Source organism: Paramormyrops kingsleyae, chromosome 4, assembly GCF_048594095.1.
Source record: "Paramormyrops kingsleyae isolate MSU_618 chromosome 4, PKINGS_0.4, whole genome shotgun sequence".
Lineage (NCBI taxonomy): Eukaryota > Metazoa > Chordata > Actinopteri > Osteoglossiformes > Mormyridae > Paramormyrops > Paramormyrops kingsleyae.
Window position 1 is genome coordinate 38,695,746 of NC_132800.1, and position 21,568 is coordinate 38,717,313.

General features: G+C 48.6%; 3 protein-coding genes across 8 annotated transcripts in view; all 3 read left to right on the plus strand.

Annotated features, from left to right (window-relative positions):
• The first annotated feature begins 672 nt into the window (after positions 1 to 672).
• faim2a (Fas apoptotic inhibitory molecule 2a) lies at positions 673 to 6,223 on the plus strand. Its single transcript, XM_023799061.2, has 12 exons — positions 673 to 763; positions 1,753 to 1,899; positions 2,055 to 2,182; positions 2,272 to 2,336; positions 2,627 to 2,680; positions 2,795 to 2,845; positions 2,975 to 3,014; positions 3,290 to 3,327; positions 3,421 to 3,508; positions 3,598 to 3,693; positions 3,926 to 3,979; positions 4,161 to 6,223. The coding sequence occupies exons 2-12, from the start codon at positions 1,755 to 1,757 to the stop codon at positions 4,305 to 4,307; spliced, it is 906 nt and encodes a 301-aa protein (XP_023654829.2). The 5' UTR covers positions 673 to 763; positions 1,753 to 1,754; the 3' UTR covers positions 4,308 to 6,223.
• Positions 6,224 to 6,526: 303 nt separating this feature from the next.
• ttc19 (tetratricopeptide repeat domain 19) lies at positions 6,527 to 11,192 on the plus strand. 3 transcript variants are annotated; one of them, XM_023799055.2, is made up of 10 exons: positions 6,527 to 6,874; positions 7,094 to 7,162; positions 7,333 to 7,443; positions 7,830 to 7,868; positions 7,954 to 8,010; positions 8,104 to 8,165; positions 8,250 to 8,344; positions 8,820 to 8,974; positions 9,630 to 9,792; positions 9,969 to 11,192. In XM_023799055.2, the coding sequence occupies exons 1-10, from the start codon at positions 6,542 to 6,544 to the stop codon at positions 10,109 to 10,111; spliced, it is 1,227 nt and encodes a 408-aa protein (XP_023654823.2). In that variant the 5' UTR covers positions 6,527 to 6,541; the 3' UTR covers positions 10,112 to 11,192. The 3 variants fall into 3 exon arrangements, with proteins under 3 accessions (XP_023654823.2, XP_023654824.1, XP_023654825.1); XM_023799056.2 differs by having other exon boundaries at positions 6,584 to 6,874; positions 7,071 to 7,162; XM_023799057.2 differs by having other exon boundaries at positions 6,586 to 6,874; positions 7,074 to 7,162.
• Positions 11,193 to 12,456: 1,264 nt separating this feature from the next.
• The window catches only part of LOC111837195 (anion exchange protein 2), a 42,204-nt gene continuing 33,092 nt past the window's right edge, over positions 12,457 to 21,568 (plus strand). The window contains exon 1 of one of the 4 annotated variants that reach the window (XM_023799051.2): positions 12,457 to 12,610. The gene's annotated coding sequence lies outside the window, so the exon portion shown is untranslated. Of the gene's footprint in view, positions 12,611 to 12,703; positions 13,126 to 21,064; positions 21,215 to 21,568 lie in introns of those variants that run through there. The other 3 variants (XM_072711306.1, XM_023799050.2, XM_023799052.2) reach the window with 3 other exon arrangements.

The window sequence follows — 21,568 nt, forward strand, 5'->3', positions numbered from 1 at the left end:
CACACAGGATCCCTGTGATCATGCCCTTTGGACAGCAACCCATGGAACTGGGCTGTAGTGATTTGTGAGGTTCAGTCCATGGTAACAGGCAACTTGCAATAATGTGCTGCAAGTGAAATTTTCTCCTTTTTCTCATTAATTCATAAAATTCCCTGTACTTTTATGTCACTGGACAGAAACATCTGATAAATAAAAATAAATGCTTCCTTGGCTTGAGGCTTGCCCTCCTATGCAGTTTGGATTTTGTTGTTCCTCTATAGGTTCTTTTTATTTATGATCCTTTGCTTTGTATGTCAGGCTGAATTTCATTTGCTATTTAGGAAAACTGCATTGGTGTATGGCAACCAGAGGATTATGTCATGATTTCTTTCACCATTTTAAAAACATGGCCTTTTTATTGAGATTAATACTATTCATATTATGTAATGTTTTCAGTTTCTTGGAACTAGGTGAGGATGACTGAACAGACTGTATCAAGCTGTCTTAAAAACATAATAAACTGCGTTTATACTAAAACCCACCAAACTACTATACTGGATACAAACCCTAAACCCAGTACTGGGTTTCCAGTTGGTATCTTTCCTAAATATGGTACGGTCCATTTTTACTCCATTGCAATTTTGCTGTGGCGGGGGTGCCTATATGGACTCCTTTTCCCATAATCCCCAGCGGCGCACGTGGCCGCTTGCGTCACCTGCGGGACTGTTTCCTCATCTCTCTCGCTAGCAGGTACCGTCATTTTTCAGCCACCTCTCTGTTGCAGGTAAGAGTAATGCTTTGAAATAATACGTTTTAGCTCGTATTGGCCTAGCTTAACCCTGGTATGGTGCCACCGTGCTGTCGAAATGCCCCGATTTCCGTTCCCACCAAGTCGTGCTGTGTGCAGCCGCTCCAGCGCACATTTTTGTATTCAGATATACAAAAGTACGGCTGAGGTTCGGAAAGGCGCCGAAATTCTGAAATTCAGGTACCGGCGGACACCTGCTTTGGGTGCAGCAGAAAAGTTTGACTGTAAAAAGCATTTTAGTGGCAGGTTTACCCTGAGCTTGTTGGTGTCGGTCCTTTTGTTGACTGCGCCTCCACACATCCAAGCGGCCTTGGAGGAACCGAAATTGTTTTTTAAACGGTTTCCTTGTATTTAACAAAGGAGTCAATAACTACACCCCACGTTTTGAACAGTAAGCTTGCTCTACAGGTATCTATATGCTTTGTGCCCGCCCGTGACACTCAGGTAAGCTGAAAAATGATTAACAGGGTTGCCAACTCTCACGCTTCTGGCGTGACATTGATGCTTTCAGACTGTCACGCTCACGCAAGAAATCTTACGGCAAATCTGTATTATTCTATTATAAATCTAAGATTATATACATAAAAAGCGTTGGGTTGGTAAACAAACAACTGTTACATACATGTGAATTGTCTCGAATTGAAAATCTCACTCCAGCCAACTGACCAAAGTTGGCAACCCTGAATTAATCAGTTATTGACTGCAGTTAGCATTAGTTCCCCGTATCTGGCTCTGCCTTATGTGTTTGGGTTTGACTTCAGGCTGTGACGTGTGACTGTGTCTGGTGTGGTGCCATCCGGAAATCACAGTGTAGCTTCTGAGCTCTGTCTTCGCTACTGCTGGCCCGTATTGCTAAAGCATTAAACCGTTTATAGACATCGGAGTGCCATTTTTCATCTTCGATATGTTTGTGTTGAACTGACATGGACCCCCATCTAACCCCCGGCATCCTGTTCTACCCCCAGTCATGAGTATGCCCACTGAACCCCCCAGCTACACTGAAGCCACAGCTGGAGACAAGCCTCAAGGCCCTAGAGGTCTGGCGGGCGCCACTCAGGCTCTTCCCTTTGTGCCCTTCCACCCAAGCTGGGCGTACGTGCACCCCAGCCCCAGTGAGTAACCCTGTGATTCTGCTGCCCTGCCTTGTCTTTCTGTTGCCCCCTGCCCGCCAGCTGTCGTTCACCTGGTGCTCTCTAACTCGCCCTTTAGGGTGCTTTACATGCAGTCAACGTCCGCCCGGTCCTAATGCCCCACCCTCCTCTTGTAGGCTCGGGCTACTCCAACCCCTACGCCTCCGATGTGTCTTCACCATACTCGGACCCCAGCGACAGCTGGGACGGTCTCAGCGGGAGCGGCTGGGAGGACAAGAGCATCCGGCGCATGTTTATCCGTAAGGTGGGAGTCTTTTAGCTAGGCTGGACTGGGCTCTGGAGCTGCAGGGCGGGTCCGTGAGCCGCTAATGTGAACCAGTGACCTTCTCGCAGGTGTTTGCCATCCTGATGCTCCAGCTGATGGTGACCTTCGGCGTCGTGGCTCTCTTCACATTCTGGTAAGCAGGCCCTGAATTGAGTGACATTATCAGAATACTGCTGTTGCTGTCCCTGACATGCCCTCAGACTGCTATATGATTGTAATGTGATGAGCATTAATTTTTGCCAGTTTATTTTATTTATGAAGTCATGTTCATTGTAGGCTGATTGGGGGCTGATTGTCTTTGTCTGATAAGGGAGTGGAAATGATGCACGTCAGCTGACTCTTCTGCTCTCCCCTCCCCTCCCCTCCTGTCCTATGTTCTCTTCTCCGCTCCTCCTTCCTCTGTCCTCCCCACCTCTCTTGCAGCGAGCAGGTCAGGATGTTTGTGCAATTCCACCGTGTGCTGTATCTGGCCTCTTAGTAAGTAGCTCCTATCCCCGGTGATGACACACACCTTCACCTTGTCAAGTCTGGGCGCCAGAGGCAGTGCGTCTAACCAGATGTGGCCAGTGACCTCTCTGTCTCCCCCCGCAGCATCACCTTCATGGGGACGTACCTGGTGCTGGCATGCAGCACAAGTGCTAGGTAAAGCCACACCCCTCCCCATCGACTTTGATCTTCAAATAAACTAGCTTTCATGCAATGGATTTGGAGCTTGGTAAGCAGGCTGCTGATGACACAGATATGCTGATTATTAATTTGACTTCCTCCCAGACGACGTCATCCCACCAACCTCATACTTCTGGGCATCTTTGTGAGTACCGGCTGAGGGGTGATCCTGTGCATGACTGATCCAGAGATGGCCTGCCGTTGCCCTTGGTTACAGACCTGTACAGCACACACTGATAGTTCGAATAGCGGCAGCCTCCGTGGCTTGTGGGCGGGGCTGCCTTGTCACATGACCTGGAGTGTGCATCTGCACCCAATGGGGAGCAAGTCTGACAGCATTAGGAGGAGGCTTCTCTTTGCACATCTCGGCTCTGATGATGAAGGTGGTGGTGATGATGATGATCTTGTTGTTCTTTCTAGACCTTGGCGATGTCCTACATGGCGGGAATGCTGGCCAGGTACGGTGCCATGCACGTGCGAGGCTGCCATGGAGAGGTGTTTGCCGTGGACCTGCTCTGATGACTCTTCCCGCCCCTGTCTTGTCTCCATAGCTACCACAACACCCGGGTGGTGCTGCTCTGCGTTGGGATCTGTGCCTTGGTCTGCTTGGGGGTCACGCTCTTCTGCTTCCAGACAAAGGTGTGCCAGTTCCACGTGGCCCAGAACAGGCGTTGTGGACCCGCGATGAGTGATTGAGACTGACCACTTCTCCATCTCCTCATCCCCAGTTTGACTTCACTCTCTGCCACGGCTTGATCTTCTCCCTCATGATGGTGCTGATGATGACCGGGCTGCTGCTGGTCTTCACCGTGCCTTTCGGCTACGTAAGTGGCGATGGGCGGCTCTGACGCATGCACTGGGGGGGCAGTGTGCTCGGGGGTGTAACGTGCGTTAGTTGTCTGACGTGTGCTGGAAAGCTCCAGAGTGTCACCTAATGTCACCTAATTTGCATTGTCACCATTGCTGAGGTAAGTGTCATTAATGTAAATGTATAGACACTGAATGCTAAGACTGGTATAATGGATTTAAAAATGACATTTCGTCTCTTTCCATCAGATTCCCTGGTTGCAGACAGCTTACGCAGGACTGGGGGCGCTGGTCTTCACTCTGGTGAGCAGAGGCAGCTTTGCAGTCTATGGAGCCCCACTCAAAAAGTCACTTCAAGGCCCCCGCTTCCTTTATTTTAGTGACTGTTGAGTGGTGGCAAACATTGGTACTGCTGGTGAGCTTGTTTGCCTGGTCACTGTGTGGGACCAGGCTGACCCTGCCCCGGTGCCTGTCCCCACTGCAGTTCCTGGCCTTCGACGTGCAGCTCCTGATGGGGAACCGGCGGTACTCCCTGAGCCCGGAGGAGCATGTGTTCGGCGCGCTCTGCCTCTACATGGACATCGTCTACATCTTCTTCTTCCTGTTGCAGCTGTTTGGGAGCCGTGAGTGAATGCCCATGGCACATGCCTGCTCCCACATGTGCCCCCCCCCACCCCCACCCCCACACATGCTCACCCCGAGACTCCCTGACCATCTTTTTGCTTTTATAGGATATTGACAAGCTTGCCCCCCCCTCCCCCCCCACCTAGATTCCCATGCTAGCTTTGAGTTGGGATTTCATGTTTATTCATACCTGTGTGATGCTCCTTAGTGACTCCACACCCCCCCCCCACCCACACAACTTCCTCCAAAAAATAACAGGTTTGGCACCTGGGGGGGGGGGGGAGGGTGGCATTTATCCTCACTGTCCCTGAAGTTCTGCGGTGACTCAAGTGACCAGGTGGTGGTATCACCTGGATTTACTGCCTTCTCATCTGTTCCTATGAGACACCTGTGGGGGGCGCTAGTGGGAGCCAGGCAGAATTCCTCCTGTGTGACCTTGTTTTGGAAAGAGGTTAAAAACAAGATACAGGTGAGCTTGAGAGCAATAACAGCTCAGAGTGCTGACCAGTGGGACAGATCTCTGTGTAGGGGTGCGTTAACCCCTCGCTCCTTGGTGAATTGAACAGACTGTGGGCTCCCTCTACCCCGTCCTGGTTCACAGGCTCGTGTTCAGGGCCTGTGATCTGTTGCTGGAGGAGCCCATCTCATCCGGAAGTGGCACTGATCGTTCAGACTTACTGGTGCTATTCTAAACCGTGGTGAGGAATCCTCTTACTTCTGAAGTCAGTCATTCTCCTGAGTCTATATTTCACATTGTTAATAACAGGTTCTGCGCATATTTTATGGTTCTGAGCATCAACTGTTGCATCATAAGTTTAGTTCTCTCTGGTTATCAGTTAACTTTACTGTCACACTTACCTGCAGCAGCCTCAAATATCTTCAGTAGTTTTCTAATTATCCTCATCCATGTATATAAGTGCCATTGTTTTGTCTTTCAAACACATAAATCATATTCGGAACCATGCTGAACTCTGGTTCCTTTTTAAATTTCGTATTCCTATCTGAGAGCGCCTGGCTCTCGTTGTAATATCCTACACACAATCATTATATATTTGATAGTGAATGGTGTGATGCTATGATCACACAACTGTGTTGCTGGTGTTTTAAAAAAAATGCCCCATTATTTCTATGCTTTTGTGTTTAATAGTGTAGGTAAAATCCTGTTATAAACTGCCATGTTTGATTGAAATTCTTTCGAGATACGTTCCAGAAGATGAAATCAGTTAAGTGCTATAAAGTGAATGTGCTTCCATGCACATTTAAGAGGTGTTAAACTGTAAATGTTATTTTAAAGTCAGTATTAACGCTGTGCCTGTGTGTGTTTGTGCTTGTGTGTGTGTTTGTGCCTGTGTGTGTGTGGGTTACATGCTGACTGGACAGGAGGGACCATAGATAGACCTTGATGTAGATGTTTAATATGCCAGATGCACAAAAGGCACATTTTGTTCATTTCCTTCCTGGAAGACAAATGTAAATGTTTTACATTATATATGTCCCTGGTTTAGTATTTAATGGAGCCCCCCCCCCAAAATTTTTTTTAAAAATGCTTGATTCATATGGTAACAGAAATTGGATGCATTTAAGGATAAACGGGGTGAATTTGATTCAAGCTGGAGCTGTGAGCACAATGTGATGGTCGTACCTGGATTTGCTATTACTCACCTCAACTATCATCGGCCCTCTGTGAAGCTGCCCGCCCATGATCGACACTTTCTGTAGCCCTGCGGTGTGTGTGTGTGACCGTTTCTCCTAATGTCACCGCACCTGTTTTTCATGTATGGTGTGACGTGTCAGTGGGCAGTGCGTGGCCAGGAGTGAAAGCAGAGCTCTTCATAACAGCACAGCCACTGACAGTATTACTGCCAAAAGAAATCTATATTTTGTATCTTCATATGTTCAAAAAATAAAATCTTTTATTGTGAATATTGAGCATTTTGTGCTTCATTAAAAAATGCGTGCTAGTGGAAAGCTAAGAATTATTTGAACTGTATAAATGCTTGGAAATTACCAAGGTCCATTTTTGAGTTCAGCTAGCTGTGTCCGTCTGAGGTAGACTCCGTATGCACGCTGTATCAACAGAATGTGCGGGTGTGAACAGAGGAATCTAGCTCAAATGTGAGCCTAGAGCCTAGAACGTGAGCAGCTCACCTATTAAAACATCTGATCCAAACAAATCAAGATTGCTACTCGGCTGTCTTTACAAATCCAGATTAATGGACCCTAGTCACACCGCTCGTACACATGTGCATGAACGTGCGTAGGCTCGCGCCCGTAAACGCCAGGGGCGTGCCACCATTGCTTGGCGTCACCACGTACTCCTTGCCGGCTGGAGCGTCATGGCGGCCCGTATGGCGCAGCGAGCGTTTTCCGCTCTTCCCAGGCTCTTCCAGAAACGGAACCGATGTACTATCTTGGGAGCTTCGGCCGGTCGGCTGCTATCTTTTAGCGAAGCAACGTCCCGGTCTGGAGTGGCGAGGTCCGCTGCGAGCGACAAACCGCTCCGGCTGCCCAGTATCGCCAAGAACTCTGGGGGCTCCGGATCCCGACAACCTTCACTACTGTGGAGCGCTTTGGGTAAGGTGACCGGATCTTAATGACCGATGAGCCGGCTGCCTGTCTTTAAATGTAGAAACGCGGTTCGCTGCATGTTCCGTACTGATCCAAAAGGGGTTTGAGTCTAATGCATGGTATGTCAGAAGTGCCTGGCGATTGCACAGATCGGGTTTACTCAGAGGTCGCCTGCTGTCTCCTCTTTTTCTCTGCTTAAAAGCAGCTTTCTCGCTCTTCTCCAAGACTGACGATGTAGAAGATGAAGCTAAGAAGACCGAAGATGAGATCATCATGCTCCTGAAGCGCTCCAAGGTATGTCAGCCGGAGCTGATGCCCCTTTGCTGATGTGTGACTGGCGAGTCCTCCGTCCCGGTTTACAGTCAGTTTGCTGTTGCGTTTTGTTGGCTGATTGTTAGATGAGCAGGCAGGATGTTCCCTGTGTTCTGCTCCCTGTCTGACACTGATTGTGTTATGTGTCTCAGCTCAGCATCATCCAGGGGGAGTTCCAGGCAGCCAGCAGGACCCTGCACCAAGCCATCCGGCTGGCCCACCAGAGCCACAACACTCAGGCTATCATCTACACCTACACAATGGTACTGTATAGCACTTATACTCTATATCCCTATTATTCAAATCATGGTCCTCAGGGTCCGAGCACTGCTGGTTTTCCAGCATTCCTTTACCTGTGAGCCAGATGTGAAGCCTCTGACCAATCAGAATCAGTAATTATTAAACTAACTACCTGGGAGAACTGAAAACAAGGCCTGGATTTGGAATCGAGGTCCAGATTTGAAGAGCCCTCCCTGCTCTATATTGTGTCATACCTGGGTATTAACTTGTGTTGGATGCACTATAGTAAAATATGATGGTGATTTAAATAAAATCACCACAGCATTGCTTGTTTTTACCCCATTGCCTCATTCTGGATATTGTGGGTGGGAGACCAGGTGTCAGTGATGTCGTCTTTCTCTCTATCCAGATGGCGAACCTGGCTTTTGTGCAAGGCCAGCTGCCCGAGGTACATTGGTTGCCCCCCTCGGAGATGCATTATGAGCCATGGGCACTGAGGCAGAGCAGTGAGCTTGTGTTCTTCCTTCCCCCAGGCGGAGAAGCTCTTCAAAGCGGCCATGAGCTTCCTGCTGGCTGGGGGCACCCCGGAGGTGAGTGACATGGCCTATCTGTCCGGGGTCCATGTTGCCCCCTGCCGCGCAGTGTGACGCCCTATTCTCCCAATGTTCTCTTTGTGGGGGCAGGACGACAACGCTGTGGTCGAGATGAGTCTGAAGCTGGCCAGCATTTATGGCTCGCAGAACCGGTGAGTTTGGGCAGTGACCGGTTGCGTCTGCAGCCAGGCGCTCATATTGTCAGCTGGTCCGTCTGTATGCATTGCCCCCTGCAGGCATGACTTGGCAGAGCATGGTTTCCAGTTCTGTGTGGAGTCCCTTGAGGCCAAGATTGACAAGCATAAAGAGCTTTCCTCAGACAGTCTTACAGGTAATAACCTGACCACACCCCTCAGGTAGCTTTCGTTATTGATTAATTGAAGATTATTAAACAGGGGATAATGAGAGAGGTTGCTAACAGTAGTGTTGGGCATATCAGGTCTAGGAAGTACAAATCCAGACCAGGATTTTGTTTCTACCAACTAGTTCAGTACAAAAGAGTCACAGAGTACTTAGCTGGTTGGTAGAAACAAAATCTGGTCTGGATTTGTACTTGCTGGACCTGAAGTGTCCAACACTAACAAAGAGATTCAGCGGATATCTAGGTACTTACACTGACTTTTCACACACTGTCTGAAATCCAGCGTCCTTGTGGGGAAGCTCCTTCTCTTCCGCTTGCATGGTCTCTCATTGATGTTCTACCCGAATCGCTGCTCGGCCAAACGGCTGTGTGCTAATCGGTCCTGGTAATAGTCTGGGTGCATGAGTACACTGCTCTGCTGTGCCCCCCCCCCCCCCCCCCGCAGACGAGGAGCGGAAGGACACGCTGCTGCTTCTGGGCTTGTGCCTGGACTCGCGGGCCCGGTATCTGACTGCCATGCGTCGGCTGGACCAGGCACGGAGCGATTACCAGCGTGCGCTCGAGATCTGCAGGCGAGAGCAGGGCGACACTCACCCACAGGTACGGGGCCCTCAGTCTGCAGGGGACTCTGCTCTGTGTTCTGGGTCCTACCTATTTTAATAAACTGCATGTGAAGAGGAACGTGTGCACACTTCAGTGGTCTTAGTGCTACTGTGTGTTTGTGATGTATCACTGTGATGTTTAGCCTACAAGTGAGTTCATAGTGATGAAAAGTAGGCTGAGCTAAATACTGCTCAGATAATATAAACCTAACGTTTATTTTCGATATTGTGTGTTCGGTTTTGTAATGGCTGCTGCTTATTTCATTGATAAAACTATATCATAGGCTATTGTCGTTGGTTTAATGCATAAGTAGGCATTTCATAAATAGGCCTGTTTATTTCAAAGCAATATGATATTTAAATAGGAGTGTTCTACTGTAATCATTTGGGTTTGATATTGAGGTACCAAAGCTGATATCAGTGTCAAAGTCAAAATTCAAATGATTCCGCTCAAGAGCTGTGTGGTAATTAGCACAAGGAGTTGAATCAGGTGTGTTAAATGAGGTGAAACCCAAAATTGCGCAGGGCTCTGGCCCTAAAGGACTGGAGTTTGACACCCCTGCTTTAGTGTGTGTGCGGGCATGGAACAGGATCTCCTCCTGCTGTACCCTCAGCTGTCAGTAGAGGGCACTGTGACATTGTGTGCTTTGCAGACCCTGGTGCTGATGAATGATCTGGCCACAGTGCTGGACATGCAGGGCCGCCACGAGGAGGCACTGGCCCAGGTGAAGAATGCCGTGGCCTTCGGCAAGGAGACGGGATTCCCTGAGCAGCATGTGCTGCTCGGAAACATGGCGGGCATCCTGCTGCACCAGGGTGAGGTGCTATGGTGCAAAACTCGACTCTGTCACATGACCAAAAAATAACATTTAATGAGTCAGTTGTGTTCTGTAATTCTGGCGATATGAAAAGCAGATGTATGTTTCTAAAACGGGTGGGGGACCAATCAAGTGAGAGACTTCAATCCATAACCAATCATGTTCTCTTGCCAGGTCAGGTGAGTGAGTCAGCACGTCTCTACCAGGAAGCACTGGAGATGGCCAAGACAGCCGGTGACAACGAGGCGGTGGAGAACATTCAGGAAGGGCTGAAGGAGCTGGACAGCAAGCGGGGTGGACAGGCGGGCAAGGCCTGAGAACCTGAGCCTCACTGGAGCCCCCCCTTTCCAATCAGATAATCAGGGGCTAAATGTAAGGGACATTGGGTGAGGTGGGGGGCACTGAGAGGGGGGCTTAAATCAGGCAGTGACAGACAGCCTGTAATAATTCTGCCCGCCGTGGATCTGCAAGCCTCATCTATCAGATCACTGCCCTATTGATCAGTCATGCATTTGCTGAATCAGATGCCAGCAGGCAGTTCTTCTCCCCGGGGACTGGAGTCCTGTACAATTTGGAGGACTGTCACTTGTCTCACAGCTAGACCACCTTATGTAACGATTGAAACTGGCAACGTTGAAGAGAAGCGCCGTGAGCCCCAGCTGGAGACACCTGCCCCAGGACCGGCTCGCTCCTGTGAAGCCGGCATCATGGGGAAGGTGCAGCCATGAGGAACACCATCCTGAACGTGGGCTTTAACTGCACTGTAAAGCCCTGCAATAGAATCTCTCATGTTTATTAATAAATGTTTGATTTGCCGTGCATTGGAGTACTAGGGAGGAGTTACCAGTTAATACTACGAAAACGATCATGTTCCTCTTGTGTGACCAGAGTTTTCCTCTCTTTGCAAATTGAGTGGGTCATTCAGACAATGACTATTTCCCTCGTGTCACATAATCTAAACTCGCTGATTAATCCAGCTAAGAGATACTTTCAACGAGATGAGTCTGGTCTCAGAAGCTGTGGCAAGAACCCATGCTGTTTGGTGGCTGAGCCCTGTCACATTCTTAGCTGAGTTTGGGGTTAATTTAGACCGACAGATAACAGGTATGTAATGTTTATGCTGAGACACAGGTATGTCAACTGACTAAGTCCTGGATTCCTGTCACAGATGGCAGTGACCTGCCCAACCCTGGCTGCCTTTAAGATGGCAGAAGAGCAGCATGATGCCACTGACCTTGGATCCAGTAAAACGTACACGCTTGCTTCTGACATATCTGCATTCACAGAAGCCAAAGCAGCCAACTGCCCCAGAAACCTATCCCTGTTGAATCTATACTGTTGTTACTACTAAATACATTGGGAAGGAATACTGTATTTAATAAACAGAAATTAATGCTGCATTTCATAACTTTATTTAATCCAAAGGTTACAGGGCATTCTGGTTAACTCCATGTGACATAAGGCTACATAATGCATTTTAATTCACTGAATTTAACCTAATAGTGAAAATTGGTATTTGCCCCAGGGACCAATAAAGTTTATCTTATTTCTTAAAAAACCATCAGTCCCATTTAATATAAAGGACCTAGACGTGCCCTTTTACGTTTCATTTGTTTGGATGAGCCCACTTATAGAGCCAGCAGCACAAATCATCTCTCAGTTTGAAATCTTTATTGAATAGGCCATTATCGGTGCTGTTAAATCTCAGGTGCTGCGTCATTGTCCGATATGGACACTGGGGGGCACTATAGTGACAGTTTGTGAGATTGCCGCAGATTTTCATCAATTTAGGTGGTACTCAGGGCACAGGACAAATTATATACTTATACCAGGTTAAATATTGTATATAAACCTTTAAGATTACGTTTGTTAATTGGATTTCTCAGTATGACACACTTATACATTGTACGAAACATAGACCCATGCTCAGTCAACCGCTGCACGCGACTTCAGATTATGGTGATTTAAAAAATTCACCTAGTTTCACGTCTTCTTGTAGTAAGCAAGACAGGTTCTTTGTGCTACACCTGGCGCTATATATATTTAACATGCACCCGTTCAAGATGACTATAATGACAGACATTCAAGCTTAGCTGTTCTGGAATGCAGGGCTGGTCATAGGCAACATTACAGACAATTTCACTTCTTCCTCGGACGGCGGTGATACTCGACCAGGACGCCACATCGGATAGGCCCGATACTGCTGGCGCGTAAGAAAGTTAGGAATAATCTGCAGTCCGCCTTTATCATAGCTGGAGCAGACAAACGGTATACTATAAATTTAATCTTTTGTTAAAGACAAATCTCAGCGGCTTGGGTGGAAGCTCTTTTGGGGTGACAAACCAAGCTGGGCGGCAGCCTGAAGTCGGCTAATATTCTCCGCGAAGCGCCTCTTCATACGTTCCGCCGCCCCTCCGCACACGGACCCTGGAGAGGCAGCAGCGTGGCACTGCACAATGCATATCCCCCTTCCAGCGAGGGAGCATGAGGATAAGAACTCCGTGCCATAATAAGGCAGCAGGCACAATGCACATACCCCCTTCGAGCTCGAGGGGATAAATGCCTCACGCTACGGAGAGGCAACAACCCGGCTCTGCACAATGCACACCCCCTTTCCTGCTCGGGGTCATGGGGATAAACGCCCTACGGCGTGGAGAAGTAGCAGCCCGGGGTTGCACAATGCACATCCCCGCCCAGAAGTGGGGAGCCTGAGAAGGACGTCGCAACACGTGGTTGTGGACGCGCACGTAGTTTTCCCCGATCTGCCCCAGTGTGGGGCTTAGAACCCCCGTTAGACACGGAGAGGGCGCTTCCAGGTAAGGTTTGGATCGGCATGGACCCGCCACCCACCATCGGTCCGACCAGATCAGGCAAACCGACCGTTAAATAAGTTGAAGGCAAACCTCGCTGCCAGCCCCAAGTTGTTTTTTACTGGAAAGAGAGGGAGAGATGGCGGGTAATAATGGCTCGATGCGGAGCGAACGGTCCGTCCTTCGCCAGAGCCCCTCTTGGTGGTCCTGACTGGAGCGCGGAACCGAGCCACCGATGCATTTTTAATATCTATATTGATTTTACGGTATAACTGGGTGTCGGCTGCTCGGTTCTGGATCTTCAGACCGACGCTCCATGGATACCGGTCGTCCTCCTGCTCCCTCAGGATGGCGCCGCTGTTTAACCGGCTCCACGCCGGCTGCGCTACACTGGCGACTCGTGCATACAACGTGTCGTTTGGTAGTTGGGCGGAAACGCAGAAACAAAGCGGCTGAGCAACGTGTCCGGGGGTCCTGCCGGTTGCTGCCGTTGCCGAGCCGGCTCAGCGGACAGACAAAAGGCAGGTCGCCGCCGCCCCGGACGCGGGGATTCCCTTCGCTATCATTGGCTCCAGATAAATGGTGGACGGTAGAGTTGTTAAAGAAGACCATCTGATAAACGTGTTATTAATAAGTTTAAAATAAAGCCGAACAGTGTCTTTAAAGTGCAGTTTGTTTTACTGTTTGTTTTAATGCAGCCTGTTTTTTACAATGAGTATAAACGAGACTGGTGTTATGATGTCGCTGGGAGTGTTTACCTTTAAATGGTTTTGCATTTTAATAACATTTGTATGAAATGTGATTTAAAGTCATGGCTGAAGATGTCGTTCTTATGGGTGTGTTTCTTCACTAGTATTAACATTACCGAGGCAGATTTCAGGCACTAGGTATCAATATTATTTTTAAGCTTTTAAACTGTGGGGTAACAGGACATAGTAGAAAAACACGTTCTAATAGGACCCAAATTAAGAGATTATCTCCTTCTGCCAAACATTCAGCTGACATATGATAAATTAACAGCATGTTGTGTTTTGTACAGAGTGCTGATTTTTGTGGTAATGATAATCTGAGGACCGTTCCTCGTGTCCTGTTTTGTGAATGGCCCGAAAGACGTCTGTCATTCGGGGAGGATTTTCCTCTCCAGCTGAGCCGTGATTGGCTGCATTAGGCACCGATCGGTCAGACACGGAGCACTCGTGGGTTAAAGTGTCACATGATTGCGCATTTGCGTGGCGTCCTCATTTACAGATAGTTGTTAGGCTAGTCACTAGTGTGAGTCAGGGGAGCGGTGGGGGGCAGTATATATATCCCTCACCTTTTAGGGAGAGCTAGGTTTAGATGTGACATCCCCCCCCTCGTCAGAAAGGTCCAGCCAGGTATGAGGGGACCATCTGTCAGTGAAGGAGTCCATGCTGTGGGTTATGTCTGGGCTTGTAAACTATATGTGTATAGTAATGGGCTACTTGTCGTTTCTGCCAAGGCAGCTGGAAAACCTATAATTGTACACCTCTCTTTGTTTACCATACAGGAGATTAATTGGTTTTATGTTCTTAGCTACCACACCACCTTATGTCTGCCCATGCTTGATCACTCTGCTTGAGGCACATGGTTATTGCCTTTTCCTGTTGGTTGGGCTCCTGCCTTGGCTTCAGTACGTCCTCTCTTCCCAGGCTCCAGAAACATGCAGTTCCTGTTGAAACATGAACCGGTGAATGCATGTAACCATTTGAGCAATGGCTGTTGCACAGATGTCTGAGTGAATTCCTCTAGGTGGTGCAGTGTTGGTGGTTCCTCTGAGTTCCGGCATCTGAGGCATTTAACATCAGTGACCGACAACCTGCTGTTTGATGTCACAAAGTGCGATTCTTCCCAGGTCACATTTTCCACAAAGGGTTTTGACCTTCGGAAGAACGTTCTGTTGCGTTGACCGGCAGCCGGCAGCTGGCTGTATGTGAGAGAGTGTCAGTAAAGACGTTTTTGTTCCACTGTCAGCGTACCCTTGTGTTATGGAAGTTACTTGGTACAGTTATGCTGGGGTGGTGTTTGGCTCAGTGGGTCAACTGCTGTGCCTGTAATTGGCTGGTTAAAATCCTGTGGTCAGCGGGGTGGTTTCACAATTTGTCCCTCGACCCTTAACCAACCCTTCTTTCTCAGTCGCTTTGGATAAGAATGTTGGGATAAATTAATGCAATGTAGAGGTTCCTTTGGTGTGCTGCTCCGGTTCCCCAAACCTGGGCCCATGGTTCTGGATGCTTAGTGGGTAGGAAGTGAAAAATCCGGAACAATCCCAGAATAGCGTGACCACAGGGCCCGGACGTAATTGTGAGGATTTACAAATTCGTTCAGTGTTGTTGACGCTCCCCCACACTGTGGTTGTTCCAACCCCACCCCCACCCCCAGAAGATCAAGAAACAAGTTTCACCCTGAGCAAGCATAACCACCTAGTGATGCTGGTTTTCTCAAGAAGGCTGACTTGGTCTGCAGACCTTGAGGATGCCTAGCCTGGCCTTTACCTTACCTTTACTGGTATAGCACTGGTTGGATCTGCTGGTTGACTCCCCCTGTAGGCCAGGTCGCTACATTACACCCTGTCCCTTGGGTTAGAGGAGGTGGTGGTAGACGCAGAAATGCAGATACCTGTCAGGCTGGAGTGGAGGGTCGTTTGTGACTGCATCCTTCAGCCCTAGTCTGGTTTAGACTGGGTCATTCACAGAAAAACAAGCAAGCTTTAATTACTACTGGAAAAAATGCTGGGTTGTGGGCTCGCCGACTCGGTGGATTTCCGCCAGCCCGGCGGGGCGGCTTGGCATTCCGAAGGGGATCAGGCGACGGCTGACTCCTTTTACCTGTTTTGTTTTTGCTGGTTTGAGTTCCGTCCTTCTGTGCCACAGTGCCGAGTCGTGCAAAGTGCTCTCCCCGCTTTTTAATTAGACCTTCAGCTGTTCAGCCACCGTGCCTTTTGTCCGCCCGGTGAAAGGAACGTTTACAGGGTCTCTCCGGCGAAAAAGGCCGCGAGCCGGGAGCTCTGTGTTTTGGCTGCTCTCCATGGACCCTTGAAAGGGGTTATTAGGGATGGACAGCTGCCGGTGGACAGCTGGCCGTCCCACTCTGGGCTGCTCACTTCGGCTGCCTCGTTTCCCCCCAACTGACACGACCTTTGTGCTCATTTTAGGTCCTGAGCTGTGGATCAAATGTGTTAAATTACAGAGCATCTGAACTTGACACATGCTGCAAGTTAGCGCCATAGTTACACTGTAGTATCTCAACTGCGTCCTGTATCTCTGTGTGCTCCGGAAATCTGCCGCATTTACAAAAATAATACTTTTACCGTGAGATGAATTGGTCTTGTTGGAGCTATTTTGAGTGTTGAGTTATTTAAAAAGATTTATGCTGCGTGTTGCTTAATTTTAGGGAGAAATCTGGCTCGGTTCCTGAAGCAGTTTGTTTATGTTTAGGAATGCAAAGTGCACATTAAACTGTGAAAATGCCCTCTCTTCAGCCTTTTGCTGATATTGACAATTCTCCCTTTTCTTACTGTTCTTTTCCATAAGGAAGGCACTTGCAGATCTTGTTTCAGCATGATAATGGTTTATTGAACAGCAAAATAATATAATGTAATATAATGTAGACATGTGCTGGGTATTGAAAGGCAGCTCAAACACAAGGTCAGGACAGTTCTCTACCCCTCAAGATCCTCTGCGACAGGGTACTGTGTGTAGGTGTGGTGTGTGAATTTGCGTATAAGGGGTGACCTCCTGGGGTGTGAGGATTCTGAGACAGGGAGGGGGCAGGACAGGGACCTCCCTCAAGAGCAAATGGTGACTCAGTCACTTCTCTGGTCACTGCTAATTCAGTTACTTCCTTATCACCCTAGTGATTCAAAAGTAAACCCCTATTCTATTCCTGACTATTCCATCATCAGAATTTGCTGTTTGTATTCAAATTACCAACCAAGAACACTGGGGCGTCATTTTTTCACTTTCCCTTACGTCTCTAAATGTTTATGGGTTTTCCCTCACGTTCTAACAGAACCTTGCATGCAGTCGTGGACTTATAACGGGTGCAGGAATGGGAACATCTTTCTATTTTCGTGGCAGCTGCCTTTCAGTTCCCCCCCCCCCCCCCCCAAAACCCGTGCCAGGATGGTACACAACAGTCTATGCTTATCAGACTCTTTAAGGATAGTTTGCCTCTCAGCCACAAGTACAGTAAGAACATAAGAACTATACAAACGAGAGGAGGCCATTCGGCCCATCAAGCTCGCTTGGGGAGAACTTAACTAATAGCTCAGAGTTGTTAATATCTTATCTAACTCTGATTTAAAGGAACCCAAGGATTCAGCTTGCATTACATTATCAGGAAGACTATTCCATACTCTGACTACACGCTGTGTAAAGAAGTGCTTCCTTAAATCCAGTTTGAAATGTTCTCCCGCTAATTTCCACCTATGGCCACAAGTTCTTTTATTTGAACTAATGCTGAAGTAACTATTTGGTTGAACAGCATCCAAACCTGTTAGAATCTTATAGACCTGGAATTCTTATCAAATTGAGCTTTAGGAATTATCTTGCTAGTAGCAGTTCTTTGTCTGTGTTCATGAAAAGTAAGAAGTTCCTTCTCTCTGCAGGCCTACATGAGTTCTGTATATACTTTGGATTAATTGTGTCATGTTTCCTTCTAAATAGCCCTTAATAATTTGTTGTGATTGTAACATGACTTTCCCAAAACACCGTTCACAGCAGGTGCACCTGTGTGTCCTCTGGGGTGACGAGCAGGGTGCAGGAGTGTCTGAGCCTGGGAAACCTTCATTCTGTCCTGGCAGTTGTGTTGTCTTCTGCTTGTTCCCAGGAATTGCCCCTTAATTATCCTGTGTGTGGCACGGAGTCCCAATTAGAGTCTGGTCATGCACGCTCTCGCTTCTTGGACGGGCTTCCTAACGATTTGCTGGGTTTGTCTGCCTCTCTGTGTGGGCGGCCCCTTGTTTTTGGGCTTAACATGTTCAGCAAATCCAACAGTGCATCCCTGCTTGAGGAACATGTCCAGGTGGGCTTAACCATCATTTACATCTGGAAGATTCTCACGGGGGTGGGGGGGGATCCTCAGCTTCATGTCCATGTTTAGGACGGTTGACGCTGTGGGGTTTCAGTCTGTATGCTTTTTATTGGGGGAGGTCACACTTTGCCACGGTCAGCGGCAAGAAAGAACTGGGATGAGGAGTGGAGCTGCGGAAGCTGTTCACACGGTAGGTGCCTCTATGCCGTGGTGCATGCTGGGATTGAGGTGGACTGAGCTCCATACTGAGCACCTTCATCTCTGCTCTTAATCTTATGCTTATGTTATTATGGGATTAGAAGCATAGGACGTCTTACTGCTCATGTACAGCGGTTTGCATTCAGCACCCGCCATACGGGGCTTAATTTGTCGATCATATTCATCGCACGTTGCTTTTGATCAACGTTGTAACTTGCAGATGGAAAAAATTATCTTGGTTCACCAGTCAGTCCGCCCCAACAGCCGACACACCAAGGCTTAGTGCTTTTGTGGATGAGTTTTTCGAAGATTGTAAAGGATACCTGGGTGGGCCTTTGTGGTTGGTAGGCCTCCGGAGGACACACGAGGACTCTCTTGTGAACTCTGGTGAACAGGATGCTTATGGGCACAGCAGTAAGGAGACACTTCTGGGTAGTGAAATACAATCAGGTCAAAGCTCAGATTGCTCACTTGTTGTCAGGTTGAGTTCAGCGTATTGTTGTCGTGTAGTTAGTTCCTCTTCAGCTGTCTGCTGTCAAGGAGACTCACGCCAAAGATTTGGGTCTTTAGAGGAAAAAGCCTCAACCATATGAATGTACCATGTATCCGGGTGCGAAATTTGAGACTTTCCAGCAAAGGGATTCATTTTATTTTGTGAAATGTGCATTGATTGTTGATGGTCAGGCTGATTTCAGAGTCGCTGATTTCAGAGTGAGCATGAAGGAAGACATGAAGAGATCTTGGTGCTAATGGGGTCACTTGTGGGTCTTTGTAAATCCACATGCCTGTTTGCTGCAGAGCTCTCAGCTGGTATTGACTTATACAGCTACATGTCATCCGTACAGCCAGTTTCTGCTCTATTTTACAGGATGCAATTTCAGTATCAAACCAAAAGCAGTCCCTTTTGGTGATCTCGGCAAACTCTTCATGCCTGGTGACACATCTGGCCCAGAACCAGATGCTCCGTATTGCTGCACCAGCAGACCCAACAGGAAAGTGTAGAAAAAGCAAAATGCTGCTGTAAGGGGGTTTGCGGGACCTTTGTAGCCAGGTTCACGAGTGGCCGGATGTCAATGGGGAGCTGCTCTTCCCAGAAGGACAATAGGAGGAAAAGGACTTTGGTCCCTTCTGGAAATGACACTTGTCACTAACCAAAGGGCTGAATTGCAGATTTCTCTTACTTTGAACTATGTGCAATGGGTTTGGGATCCCCTGATTGACTGTGTGCTCACCTTGTATACATGTGTCTGTCATGGATAGCAAGACAGGATGAGTGAAAACTACCCCATCAATGGCCATTTTTGATTCTGCCGTCGTTCTGCTGTTGGTGAGGGTTTGCCGCCTCTGCCACTGCAGACAGACCCCAGACGGGGACTGACGGTCCGTCAGCTTTCTGATCTCCTGGTGTGGCTGATTTGTCGGCTTTGATTTGGCTTCTGCTTTCAGATATCTGCTGGAGCGAGGCTGTGGCTTTGATGCTGAGGCTGCTGGGGTGGGGTGGGGGTTCATATCTGGCCCCCGGTGAGTAGTGATTATGCAGCGCCACACTGTATAGATGAGGTGCTGCCCCCATGTGGCTAACGGAGAGTGTGTCCAATCGCAGTCAGTAAATATTCACTTAAGGCACTCGTCTGATGTTACTCTTACTGCCTGAGTGGATCGACAGCTTACAGGGAATTTTGGGACACAGCATGTGGCTCCTTCCAGAGAGTGTAATCTGCCACATATCCTGTGGTACTGGATACTGACACCAGGACCCTGCTCATGAGTGCCACCTTTGGTGTAGGATGAGAACCTGCCCCTCCGATGCTCTGTATGTATTGGATGTGGGCTTTGCCGTTTCAGTGCTGTAACTGTCTATTCCCAGACAACACTCACAAGGGCTTTGAAGTTCAAGGCTTAAAGGTCATGCATTTTCCCAGCAGAGTGCAGTAATCCGCTCAAATGGGGCCCCAGGGGGCCAATAAGCCTTAATTACATTTGAACTGCCACCACCCACGAAAAGCTGCAGGTGAGCGTTAAAGAAAAAAAAAATCAAGAAAATGCATAACTATCAGAAGGTTTAGATGGTTTGATTTCAGCAGCCAGCTTAGGTTTTTGTAGGGATGTTCTGGACTGTTGAGATCAGGCAGTTCTGGTGTCTGAGGAAGCAAGAGAGACTGAGCTCTTAAGTAGCTGCATTGTGTATATTTTATCGTTTTATCGCTCTGTCGTTGTCCATGTTTAGGGGCTCCTGCCATCGTGAACATGAATCCGTGAACTAAATGACACGTGGGTGCTGGGGTGACACACAGACCTCCCCATGGTCCTGCCAGCTGGGCTTTATAAGCTGAAACCCGCTCTGATTGGTTCGGCCTTGTACTGAAACTCGGTGAAAATCGTTTCCATGACCTAACACTCAAAGCGCAGCACTGGGATAGACAGTCGGGCCACTTTTGCAAGCTCCCCCTCCCCAAAGCTGTACTGTGGGACCATGTGAGTGTGTGTACAACTGGGAATGTGACAGGCACTGGAAAGAAGAGGGGAAGAGGAGGAGGTAGTCACATGGGGCTTGGACTAAACGCGTACAAGCACACCACTCCTTCCAGAAAGGTGGTAATCCAGATCAGGTGAGTCCGGACGGGAAAACACACCAGGGCTGTTTAATCCCCTCCTCAAGGACTGGCAGTCAGTGCTCCAATGCACAGCAGCCGGCAGCCCTTTCGTTCAGGGACCGCCAAATCTTACCGAGTCCAACTTACCGCTTTTCACACCATACCAGGGTCCGACCGCAACAGGGTTCAAAGTGGCTCTTGCCACCTCTGAGAGGCGCTGTCGGGTCCCTGTGCGGCTGGGAGGCACTGGTTGGGCGCCAGCTGTGGCAGTGTGGTTTTAAGCGTGCGGCAGAAAAAAAGCAGGGCCCAGTGTGAGAGAGAGTGAGCTGTGGCAAAGGGTTAGGGCAGCGCAAGATGACATCATTACGCCATGTGATCGCTGCGGCACTGAGCTTCCCAGAGCCCTGTCTCACGTGCCACACTCTGAGACCCAGGGGTCACGTGGTGCACCTGTGGAATTCGACCGTGGGGCCAAGCTGCTCCTATACCGCTGTCTGGCCACTCCCCTCCACCTCGGGCTGTGGACTTTTTTTTTTTTTTTTGCCAAAAAAGCTAATCCCAAAGCTGCCCCCTCCCTAAATCCCCCACTCCTTCCCCAGCCCTTTTATAGGTGCCAGTCCGGTCCGCCGAGCACTCACTCACTCTAGCGACATTCTCTCTGTCGCTGCATCGGTGTTGAGCTGCAGGGCTACGGAGGACCGAGTTCTGTGGCTGTCTTGTGATTTTGCGCATTTTTCACGCGCTGAAGGTGACCGCAGCGGTACTGGTATGAATGCCGCGTCCTCTGTCTCCTGGTCTCATCTTACCGGGCTGTCATTTCATCACCCTCCTTTGTCGTTGCAGGCTTTCACTTTGCATGTTTTCCCAGATCAGTCAAATGCTGTTTGGTAATCCTCTGATGTTATTAAAAACTTGGGCTTTTTCTATAAAGATTGTGTCGTTAAGGAATGTACAAAATGCATGTGCGGAGTTTAGTATTGCAGTGTCTTTTGTCTTGTTTACGCAACAGTATTTTCACAGGCCTATAAACTTCAGAAGAAAGGCTTAATTGCCTTGTGCCATTTTGACATTTGACCGTATCCTGAATGAAGTGTTTGAGTTAAAGCTTTGTCTATATCGT